We start from the raw sequence: 12,327 nt of genomic DNA, 5'->3' as shown, positions 1-12,327 counted from the left end.
CTGTTCACGGCTCCGTGCCTCCGGTTCGTCTTTCAGTGACTGCAATTCCCCCTTCCCATTACTCCCTTCCTCACGGAACAGCAGAGGTACAAAAGAAACATGGTACAAAGACACAGAAGGTCTTGTGTTCATGGCATTGGCAGTCTCCTGCTGAAGCTTTCTGTGGCACAAGCACATAGAAAGGCATTGCTGGATGTCCAGTTTGCCTCCATTATCTTGCCATATAATTGCTTAGGGTGCTTGATCCCCTCTTGGCACAGCACATGAAGAGACCATTCAATGCCTAATACCGCCACCTGTTTCTGTCTACACTCTCCCTGACTCTTATCTAATCTGTTCTCATCATCTTTGCATGTATTCTTGAATCTCTTTCTAAACTTACGATCCTGAAGCATGTCTCTAAAAATGAAGGTGAATTGTATTAGTCCCCTATATCTACTTAGTACATACAGGGAAAGCATCTTTGATTTGTCAGAAGGCACCTCTGATTTGGCAATGCAGAGGGAAGCTGGGCCGAACTAGAAGGAATAATATAGCATTGCAGGAAGCTTTGGGGGAACAGACTAAGAGGGCAGTGAATATCATCGAGGGCTGAACAAAGACCCAAGTACGGTGGATTGGGAGAACGGTGGCTGTGTGGATAAGAGTGCACGTAGCTTAGTGCATAAACTGCAGATCTGCTGCAGGACATCAGGACACAGCTTAACCCATGCCCCCAGCAGAAATGGCAAGGAGAGCATTCACTCTTAGCTGTGTGTTGAAAGTCTAAGGGTCTGAACTATAAAAGGATATGGGTGCCTGCACGTGTCAGAACAAACGCAGAGGCTTCAGAGTAGTTGTATTCTGTCTACCGTTTTCACAAAGCACCTACCCTACCATGCACTGGGAAATTCAGATGTTTAATAGAATTCTCTCTTATTAGTTATAAAATCTTAACTTTCCATTAGTAGCTACCTTTACAGGACAATTGTACTATTGTGTGGGAGATAATTATGCAGTAATATAACATCATATGAGGATACTGTAAATATTATTGAGACAGAGTTAATTTTAATCTAAGCTGTAGATATTTCATTCTGCTTTGACATCTAGTTCTCTGAAGATCATGGAAAAACCTATAGTTTTAAGCAACGGGAAAAAATAATCGTTTTGCATGAAAAGTGACCAAAACAATGGCATGATGCAAAAGGAACCCTAAAAGTAGAATCAAACACTTCAGTCAAATACAACTCACATTTAAAGAGTGTTTTGTTCATTTTAAAGAGTCACACGATTATTTGTCAGCTTCCATTTGGGAACAGTTTTAGCATGGTCTATTCAAACACTTTGCCTGTCCCAAATACGGTGTTTATGCAATTACATTGCTTAATTGTGTGTCTGATGTTGCATACCTTTGTATTCCCTAGAGCATACTCAGGTAATTGTCTTAAAATGTAACAGACACTCAAAGAAATTGTTCCTTCTCATTAAACTCTGAGGAAGGATTTGCAATAGCTGATTTGTTAAGCTGCCTTGCTATCTGATCTAGGAAAAGGTTTTTCTGAGTTAGTCACAACAGTTAAGTGTTACAGCTTTAACTGAGGTATGTCAAACCTTTCTGCTAAGTTATCTGATAAATGTCCATTTTCCAGCAGTAAAGAATTCTGTAATAAGATTCAGTCAAGAACTGCACAAATACACTAGGCTTTTCATCAGCACCTTTTTCGTATTTTAATTCAGCAAGTAAAAATCCAACAGACTTAAACTGCATTCAAGCACACTCAGCCCTCTCCATACACTTGTACTTCTCCTCCTCCTCAGATGCTATTTCTCACCCAGAGGTTGTAGAGCTCTTGTCATACCTATAAACTTCTCAAAAGGATACACAGAGATTGAGTTTCTAATTAAAACCCAAGCAACGTTCTCTTCCACAATATAGTTGATATGTTATATACCCTTAGGAGTAAACCAGTGGCTATTAGAACCAACAATATGTCTAGGGACATAAGCAAGGGAAATACAGAATTAAGCAAATGCTGTTATTAGGTCATTTCTTCTTCCTCCTCTAAATTCTGAGAAATTGCGGCAGATTGGTAGAATTTTAGTGCCAGAACTTTAGTGCATCAACCTGCATACTCAGAATGGATTATTTAACAAAATGCTATAATACGATCTAGCTTCCAGAATCTCCCCAGAGGATCGGATGTACATAGAGATCCTAGCTGTAGCCTGAGTTCATCTCACATTCCATGCACATTAGAGCACAGGGGACAGGAGGGTGCCAGGATATAGGATTATCAGGACAAATTGTTGAACTTGGTTAGTGTTTACTACATCCAGCTTCTCCTGCCTCAATTCCCCACAGAACGTTTCTCTACTGTCTGCTGGCTATCGAAGCAATATATTTTGGGAAAATATAGAAGGGCATCTTTCCTTTCCAAACATACGTAACTATCCAAATGAGGAGAGTATTATATTTATATGAATTAAATGTCTCAAAAGGAAACTACCAACTCTACTCAGGAGAAATTAATAAACTGGGATGAGAAAGGCAATGCTCCTTCTCAAAAGGGGATTTTCAGAGTTGCAACACTTCCTGCCAGACTCTTCCGCAGGAGGGCATAAAGTTGGAATGAAAAATGGAGGTTCTGAAAGTAAATGAAGAGAACTGAGAATAGTTACGAGATGAAGTCACCGAGACAAAATGGAGGGGTACAGGAGTTGCAACAGTCAGGTAAGTGTAGAGGCAAATAGTTTCTACAGAAGCTCCCTTGTCATGCTGGGCAGTTACATCTCAGTTTAATTGACAGCTCTCTTAAAAAAGGGGAAGGAGAGAAAGTCTTGGGGCAATAAAAAAAGAGTGTGCAAACCACATCTGAGCTCCTTTGGGATATGCAGCTTGAAAGCTAACTGTCTGTAAATGTCAAATTATGCTTACTTTCACCGACAAAGCTGCGGGAAGCCATATGTGGTTCCTATGTTTGGCTTTACTGAATTGCTTCAATAAATAAATATGAAAGCTTTTTCTCTAGACAGGCTTTTGACATACGTTGCGGAAGAGCTGAAACTGCGCAGGGCTATACATCTCTACGCAGAGTTTTCTAGGAAGCTTGCCTTTCTTCCCTTCAGTTATTTGGATGCAGCAGGACTGTCATAACGGTAGGATGAAGAAGGTGAAATGAGTTCACTGGGAACCTGCAAAGCATGTACATTGATAAACATATCTGCCACTATTGCTAGTAGTGATAGAATTTAACTGGTTTTACTACCAGAAGTAATCAGAAGAAACAAACAGAAATGTGTCTTATTCGGTTTGCAAAGGCCAACCTTGAACTGACTGATGCACAAACTCATCCATGCATACAGCTAACAATTTAGCAAGTATTTTTCTTTTATGCAAAATGTGATATACAGAAAAGTCAGATCTGGAGTTATTACTATTACACAGATAATAATATATTACTAATAACTCTGCCTTGGGGCACCAGTGGAAGCCTTAGTGAAGTCACAGCAGTTTCACAGAGGAGTTGATATGCATTTTTTAATATATTATGGACAAGGATTTAGCACTTGCTTCTCCGTGATCAGTTCTTGTTCAGATACAGACTTACTTCTAAACTTCAGCATTTCTAAGCTGTCCAGATCCTCTTGTTGACTGAAAGCTGAAATAGTTATCTTTGATACTTTCTCTCTTTACCAGGAGAGAGTTGACCACCATGTACAAGTAAGTCTTATTTTTTGTATGTTTAAAGAGAGAACATGCTGCCCACTAACCTTTTCCATATAAAAAAGGTCAGCTTCTAGTTGGAGATCCCTAGATGGGAGGTTTAATTCATGGCCCACACTCTGCAGGCTTTTATCACCTTTTTCCTAGTTTCAGTTCCTTCTACCCTTGTGTAACCTTTCCAAATCCAGGCTGATCCTTGCCAATGGTTTGATGCCCTGCAGGTTTCTCCCTAGATGTAAGCTCCGAGACCTGGGCCTTTCTCGTTCTGTGGCACTGAGGCCTGCAAGCTGAGCCTCATATTGCCACAAGCTGGCAGTGATGGACGGATGTGGTGCCTTTCCCCCAGGGTCTCTGCTGACTCTATAAAAATGGCACAAAGCCCAGGTAGGTCTTAGACAAATTGGCTCCTTTCAGGAAAACTTCTTGGCCCATTCAAATATCAACAAAACTCCTCCCAGAGCACAAATTACTTGGTGTTGAATGACATGTTCATGAATGGGTGTAAGCTTTCTTCTTTTTTTTCTCTGGTGAAAAAATTACTAATCCAGAGGTAATCTCAAGGGCTTATGCCCTTTTCCCCCTTTTATTGCCCCATCAGCTTCTTCTGAGCCCATGATTCAGCTGTGGATGTCCCACACCCATCCTGTACCTAGGGCAGCAAAAACCCCACCTCTTATTTAGGTGGTGGCTTTTTGTACAGGGGTATAGAACAAAAAGGTGTTCTAATATATTAGTGTCATCACATCTGCATAGTAGTTGAACTGGAGAAAGCAAGAACATCTAAAACACATCTTATTCAAGTAGGTGTTTACTTTGCACATGGTGCCATGAAATGAAGACTCTTTTAAAAAATTAGTTTCTAATTTCCCATCTTTCTAGAAAGCAAAGGATTCTTTACGTTCATTTTCTCATTGGCTACTATTATGATAATGTTCTTCTGTTGCCCTCAGAAGCAGTGAGGTGAAGCTGTGCTACTTTAAAAGTGAAAAATAAATAAAAGAGCCCACAACCTTTTTCTGCTATTTAGTCAGTAAAGGAACAGCACAGGTGTGTACTACAGCACTGGCAATTCCTGCTGGTTTCAGCCGGGTCCAGGAACTTTCTCAGGTTTCAATAAAACTCCTTGGAAATTTTTCAAAATTCTTTTTACAGTTTAAGTTGAATATAGTACTCTACCTTCTCTTCTAGATGTGCGTACAGTTGCTATGTCAGCAACTTGTAAGTTGCTGAAGCTGCTAAGGCTGGATGTGTATCCCATCGATTAATTTTCCACATCTGATACATACATCTCAAGGGCTCCCATGCTACATTAGGTGATTTTCAACAATCTGTTGAAGAACTTCATTCAAGGCAACAAAATTTATCCGACGAATCTTTTCTTTTCACAGCCTGTGTATGGGTTACCCAAGAGTGTAGTGTTTGTCCTGAGCAGTGTGTTCCCTCTGTGCTCTCCCATGGGTCTACTGTGTAATAGAGCTCTGAGACACCTTGTTATGAAGACCTCTCTGAAAGTTTAAAGTATTTTGGCTACTTTATTTTGTATTACACTCTAAACTCCCTCTAAAACTACGTTTCTTGAAAATGCCAATGTGCAGAACTCTGGAAATGTAGGTCTTTGATGACATAAAGAGTGTCACATTGAGCTAGCATCTCACTCATGCTTGCAGATGCACTCAGGTATGTGGGAAGGATAGCTCATGGAACGGTGAATGCTGCCGCTTTGGCTCGGCAACGATTAGCATACTTCAAACTACCACGTTGTAGATGTGCTGGTATTTTTACTGAAATCAGTTGTCTTTGGTGTCACAACCATATTACTTTCAAAATTGTTGTGTTTCCTAAGTTTTCTTTTCAGCACTTCTACTTATCAGATAGACTTTATATGAATCAATTAGACACATTTTTGGAAAATATGCCAGTGGCTCACTTCAGGCAAATGATGAGAAACAGCAACCTCATGATTTGCCGGTACATTATGTCACTGCTTCTTTTTAAGACTGCCATCCTTCCAAGACACCTGAGGACTGCATGCAGAGCACTGGCAGGAATTCAGCATTCCTACTGTAAGCAAAGACCCCTCTTGCACAAAAACGAGGTGTTGCTTAGCTATACTTTTGCTCTGTGTAAGACAAGGGCTCTCACTGGTTTCCAAACCATACCACCATGTCTCTACCACCTGCAGTTAAATCTCCAGCCACAGACACACTTGAAAATTAATTGGGAACTTTTTGGAGAGTTAATTTCTGAGGTTGTGATAAATACTGCTTATCAGATACTAGCTGAATTCAATTTTTTACTGGGGACCTCTATGATTAGGATCAAACAAATGAGCGATGGGCTCATTATTGCTCCTTACAAGTGACTGTGATACAAAGAAACATTCTAGAAAATTCTGAAGCCTTTTACAATGCATCTAGTATCTCTTTGCCAGCATTCAGCAATGTGGAAAGATTTAGATAACTGTGACTTACAGTCCCCCCAGCTATATCCACAACTTCAGTAAACAATGCGAATGGAAACTCAGTCGGGAGACCCATGTTTGTTCCCTACAGACTGCCTCCACAGCAGCAGACAGTTAAATGTGGATATGCACGAGTTAATCCAGAAAGCAGTATACAAATTATTCACAGGGGGGAAATTTAACTCCATAACCAAACTATCAAACTGCCGGAACAGCTGTTTATGTTGCAGTAATACCAGAAGCCTAACCTAAAGCTGAGACCCCACTGCAACTAGTGCAATTCCTGCCCCAGGAAAATTACAGACTATTTTCTAGTCACAGTGCACAAAGGGCATAAAATCAATTAACAACGGTGAGAATAAAAGCAAAACAAATAGTAATAATACCTGTGTGGCTTTTAGGTACTGCTTTTCATCAGTAGGTCTTATAGGGGTTGATCCTATACTGTCACACAGACCTTAGCGTATTTATCTTCAAATCAGTCTCTCTAGGGAGATACTGTTATCCCTGGTTTATATATGGAGAGCTATGACTCAAAGAGGCACCAATATTGCATGTGAAGTAGGGAATTGAATCGAAGTCTCACTGCTTGTGCACTACGTACTGCTCCCTGGAGAACTTGCGGCTAGATGCTGCTCCCTGGAGAACTTTCTGCTAGTTGCTTAGCTAATGGAAAGGTATCATGTTGAAGCATCATCCGAGAACTAGGTCCCTGAAAAAGATTCAAAAGAGGGTAAGGTTAAGAGTTCTATGAATTTTCACATGATTTTATTTCATATACATGACATAACAAGCATAGGGGTGTATGAGGAAGGAATGAACAACTAAATCAACAATGATAGGCAAAATGTCCTTACGGAAGTATTAGTAATTGCATAGATATTAGCATTCCACTTCAAGACTTCCAAAAAGCTGGTCAGTGCTATCCAACTGCAAAAGCTGATCAGGACAGTAGGTCCTGTGTGACAACTGAATAGGCTTCAACAGTATGAGGTATTTCACATCACTGGGAAAAAGTTGGAATTAGTCTGAGCAGGTCATCTAGCCCATCACCTTGCCCTGAGCAGAACTGCTTATAGCGATATGATCTCTGATAGATGTATGTTGTCTGTTCTTAATGCTGTCTAATGAAGGTGACTTCGTTCTCTACTTAGGCAGACTACAGCAGTTTTTCATTTTCACTGCCATTAGAAAGTAGTCTAGTGCTAATACTGAAGTCGTATCTTGCAGTTTGAGCTCGTTACCTCTCACCAACACAGCCGGGATATGGAGGGCAAATTGATTGCTCCCTTTCACTTCACAGCAGTCTGGACACAGCTTGTTCAGCCTTTTTTCATTCTCTGATGAAAAAAAAACCCTCTTCTCCTCTGTTCTCCTTTAAAATCTTTCCAGTTTCCACATCTTTTCCCGAGTAGAAATTCAAAGCTGACCAAAGCGCTCTGGTGCATGATAGCAAATTCCTAGTAGCAGACAGCACCAGGGGGTGGCATCACATCTGTAGCTGCCCTTAAATCCTAGTTCTTCTCACTCTTCAAAGTGATGCTACAGGGTGAATCCCAGCTGTTCCCACAGGGCTCAAACATGGTCAGGATTGACAGTTCTGTACCCAGCGATGGCTGTCCCGGCTACCGAAGGGTTCGTTCTGCGGTGCGGGTTTACGGCGGGGGAGCAGACCATCAGGAGCCTGGAGCTGGAGCCTGCCGGCAACGTACGGCGTGGGAAGAACAGCCAAATGACACAGACGGAGGCACCTGGCTCAGCACACCTGCACTCACCAGGGCTCTGTGTCCCTGTCAACTATAATGATAAAATCTGGGATTATTTGTCACCTCACCAACCTACGCCTTAGGTAAGCCACGTCTGTTATCGCCATTAATTAGCATTTCATCATTAACTCAGGCGATCCTCACCTTTAAAGAACAAGCACCTTCATGTTCTCTCAAATCCGTTTAGAGATCTACAAGGGCGATAATCATGGCACAAGACGTGAGAAATCTCCAATAAAACCTTTTTTCTCCCGTGTTTCGTCACGTAAGCCCTGAACTGCTGAGGCAGGCAGCTATTCTGGCGGGCTGCGCCACTGCGTACGGAAGCAGGCCTCGGCTTCGAAGCGCTACCAATACGCGCGCCCTCCGTCGCCGCCTGAGGAAAGGGAAGGGGAGGGGAGGGGAGCGGAGGGGAAGCCGAGCCGCCGCCCGCCCCGCCTCAGCTCCGCTCCCGCGGCGGCAAGAGGCACGCGCCTCACCGGGCCGCGCGCGCAACCGCGCCCCCCGGGCGGGGCGTGGCGTGGCGTGGCGTGGCGTGAGGCGCGCGGGCGGCGGTGCATGCCGGGACGGCCCATATGAGGGGAGCGCCGGCAGGCGCCTTCCGCCCGGCCGACCCCTCACCCGGCGGTGATCGGCGGCACAACACGGAAGTGCGATGGCGGCCAAGGCGGAGGAGGCAGCGGGAAGAGGCGGCGGCTCCCCGTCCTCCGCCCGGCGGCGGCTGCGCATCATCTCCGGGCACCTGCGGGGCTCGCCGCGGGCTCCGGAGCGGGAAGCGCTCTCCCCGAGCCCCTGCAAGGCGCAGGGGGGCTCCGCCGGGCCGGCCTCCGGCTCCATCCCGAAGAAGCGGTGGGTGCGGGCGGGGGTCCCCGCGGGGCAGCGGGCCCCGGGCCGCGCCGGGGAGTCCCTGCCGGGCTGGGCGGGCTCCCGCAGCGGCCGACTGCCGGTGCGGGTCGGGGCTAGGTCAGCGTGTGCCGCCGAGAGGGGTCCCGCTCCCGCTGGGAACGGGCGTGGGCTGAGGGGACTGGGGGAGGCCCCGCGTGGGCTGGGCGGGGAGCTGTGGGGCAGCAGCGCTGGGAGGTGGCGGGAAGGAAGGCGGCGGCGGAGAGGAGGAGGCTAAGGCCGAACGCGGGTAACGTGCTGAAGCGGTTCCCCACTGTAGGGACTGGATGAAACGGAAGGAAGGTGGTCTGCAGCCTCTTACTTGTTTCCGTAGTAAGTGGAATTGTGTTAAAATGGAAAGTCATTCACAGTCACCGTAGTAACTGGAGCAGGGGTTCAACATTTGCAAATACTCTGAGGCTGCTTTAATGAAGAATGCAGCACGTGTGAAAAGCAAGGTTTTGTATGGGCTTTCAGTCCTCCTCTGTTCACAGACACGTGAAACCTTCACCTTATGTGAATCCTGCCAAAAATGCACTCATCTATTAGGATCTAGCTCAAGTTTCTTAGAAATGAATAGTTAACTACCTTTTCTGTTTTTTACAGTATTTAGTAGTAAAGAATCTCAGCTCATGTGAGCCCAAGGGAAGACAAATAGTCAAATTGTCTAGTTCAAAATTGTTTCACTGGCTCTTGGATTTATTTTTCTAGTAGATTCTTTTAAGTGCTACAATTACAATACCATGATATAGTTTTGTGTAACTTATCATGAAGCCCACCTTTCTGCTGGGGTGGACTTGTATTTGTTTTGTGATTTCCCCTTTCTCGGATGTGGATTTTCTATATGTGTGTTGGCTTGCTATCCTGTAAGATCATTTTAAGACTTAGGTTATTAACAACTTACTGTTCTCTATCAAGCTGTGTACAGGGACTAGTATGTTAGCATATGGAGGCAGTAAAGAGGCAGATAGGGCAAGTAAGTGGTTAAGAGAGTTGTTGCTCTTTTGAGGAAAATCCATTTATCTCATGGTTTGTTCTCAACTTTTTTCAAGAAGAGAGCAAGGGACAGTCTGAATTATTCTAACAGGCCATTTGTGGCCCAGGGCCACAAGCTGAGCTTGCCTGCTTTGGGAGGACTGGGATGTCATGGGCATGTAGTCAAATGTTAACAACTTTGAAATGTTAACAACTTTCTTCACCGAAAGGGTAGTCAGGCATTGGAACAGGCTGCCCAGGGAAGTGGTTGAGTCTCCATCCCTGGAGGTATTTAAAAGACGTGTAGATGTGGTGCTTGAGGACATGGTTTAGTGGTGGACTTGGCAGTGATAGGTTAACGGTTGGACTCGATGATCTTAAAGGTCTTTTCCAATCTTAACGATTCTATGAACTTTGAAAGCCTTTAGTTCTCACTGAGAGGGATTTGATGCTCTTGCAGGAGGTGTGTCAAACAGCTCGCTGGGAGAAATGGGTCATTAAAAAATTGTTGCCTTCCATATTGAGTTTTTCTTTGGCTTGAATTTAGGAGGAAGTCACTGTTTCTGAAAAAAATCAGTATAGCTAGTTTTCAGGGATTTATCTTAAACAGATTATTGTGTAATTTTTACATCCAGTTAATGCATCCTTGAAGAGCAGGAGAAACAGGCTTTTGTGAAGATGCATGTGACCCGAAGGATAGCTTCTTTCTCCATGGAAACGCAGGCATAGTGAACTTAACATCTGTACTTCTACAAGTTGTTGGCAGTGCTCTCCCATATTAGGATTTGCTACGGAATCATAATGGATTGCTATTTTTTACTCTAAATAACTTGTTCTGGATTAAGAATAAAAATTACGTTCCTTCAAGGAGCTTATGATCAAAGTGATACAACTGCCAGATGGTTTGCTGTCGGAGTAGAAGGGAGCTTCTGGAATGCTTGGTCTGCACCATAGGTACAAATGTCTTGATGTAGCTAGAGCCCAGCCTTTTTGTATGTATGGAAACAAAAGAACCTTAAAGGGAGGTGCATCTCTGTCTTAGGGTTCCCTCTGAACATCTGAGATGTGGTTGAAACATGTTTGAGATATTGCATGTGAAAATTCTGATACATATAGTTTGGATATGAGAATCTAGGTAGAGTTTGTATTTGAGGATAATACCCAGGTTTTGAAGTGAGTGATGGGGGAGAAAGACAATTCTGTTGCCTATACTGATTTGGAGGTGACAAGTGATGAACACCTGAGTCCTGTTCTACTCTGGAGCTGGTTGATCTATTTGTGAGACCTAGAAGGTTGATTGAAAAATCTGATAACAATAACTGACCTATAGATGGGTACAGTGATACTGCATGGCTTTTATCAGCAATATTAGGACAATGCAAACCCAGATGCTTTTTTCTTGCAGTCTTCTGTATGATGATTCAGCTTTTCTGCCTCTTTTGAACTATTACTTTAATTTTTCCTAGGAAAGCTGCAGCCAAAAGTACCCTAAGCAAAATTTTTGTTATGCCTGTTGCATTTTTCCTGTAGTGTTTGAAATGATGTTAAAGCTACAGACACTATTGTACCAGATTTGGGTGCACTCTCCTCATGTTGCATTTCTTCTGCAAAGTAGATGACTTCCTATGATGAAAAAAAAACTTTTGTAGTGCTTTAGGTGAATGTCTCTATCACAGAAATTTTTCTCTGGCTGCTTCTCCAATAGTCACTAGACAGTGACCTGCAGAAACATGGCTTTCTTCTTGATAGTTTGTTGTGGTTTAACCCCAGCTAGCAACTAAGCACCACACAGCCACTCAGTCACTCCCCCCTGGTGGGATCAGAATCAGAAGAGTAAAAGTGAGAAAACTCATGGGTTGAGATAAAGACAGTTTAATAGGTAAAGCAAAAGCCGTGCATGCAAGTAAAGCAAGGAATTCATTCGCTACTTCCTATTGGCAGGCAGGTGTTGAAAGCAAGGCTCCATCATGACTAATGGTTATTTGGGAAGACAAAATGCCATCACTCCAAACATCCCCCCCTTCCTTCTTCCTCCAGCTTTACATGCTGAGCATGACGTCATATGGTATGGAATATCCCTTTGGTCAGCTGGGGTCAGCTGTCCCAGCTGTGTCTCCTCCCAGCTTCTTGTGCACCCCCAGCCTACTCACTGGCAGGGAGGTGTGAGAAGCAGAAAAGGCCTTGACTCTGTGTAAGCACTGCTCAGCAGTAACTAAAACATCCCTGTATTATCAACACTGTTTCCAGCACAAATCTAAAACATAGCCCCATACCAGCTACTCTGAAGAAAATTAACTGTATCCCAGCCAAAACCAGCACATAGTTCAAAGACCAAACTGTTAAGGATCTTACCCAGACATTTCTTATCACCAGTGAGGGGAGGAAGGAGAGTACGTGGAATTGACCGAGAGTCTGTGGGTGCTCATCTAACTGTTCCTGTTTCCAAATAAAAATGCTTCTGAAGGCTAAACAATGTGTTTTCAAATTGATGTGTTTAAAGATTGCAGTATGCTTCCTACTTTTTAAAATGATGGTTA

At 43.6% G+C, this 12,327-nt stretch overlaps 1 protein-coding gene and 1 long non-coding RNA gene across 5 annotated transcripts in view; one reads left to right on the top strand and one right to left on the bottom strand.

Annotated features, from left to right (window-relative positions):
- Positions 1-5,778: 5,778 nt before the first annotated feature.
- On the bottom strand, positions 5,779-8,426 carry LOC148052331 (uncharacterized). Its single transcript, XR_015698556.1, has 3 exons — positions 8,078-8,426; positions 7,025-7,964; positions 5,779-6,879 (listed from the first exon to the last, which is right to left on the bottom strand). It is a non-coding gene; the product is annotated as an uncharacterized LOC148052331 (long non-coding RNA).
- The window catches only part of AGPS (alkylglycerone phosphate synthase), a 63,305-nt gene continuing 58,857 nt past the window's right edge, over positions 7,880-12,327 (top strand). For 3 of the 4 annotated variants that reach the window (XR_015698550.1, XM_087730228.1, XM_087730227.1), the window contains exon 1: positions 8,457-8,782. Coding sequence is in view for 3 of the 4 variants with exons in the window: in XM_087730228.1 (XP_087586354.1) it covers positions 8,589-8,782 (194 nt within the window). In the remaining variant the exon portion in view is untranslated. Of the gene's footprint in view, positions 8,017-8,456; positions 8,783-12,327 lie in introns of those variants that run through there. The other variant, XM_087730229.1, reaches the window with a different exon arrangement.

The sequence above is a fragment of the Nipponia nippon genome, unplaced genomic scaffold, assembly GCF_047370975.1.
Source record: "Nipponia nippon isolate SJK-2023a ecotype South Korea unplaced genomic scaffold, ASM4737097v1 scaffold_5, whole genome shotgun sequence".
Taxonomy (NCBI): Eukaryota; Metazoa; Chordata; class Aves; order Pelecaniformes; family Threskiornithidae; genus Nipponia; species Nipponia nippon.
The sequence above is the reverse complement of the archived record's forward strand: the minus strand, read 5'-3'. Positions and strand labels throughout refer to the sequence as shown.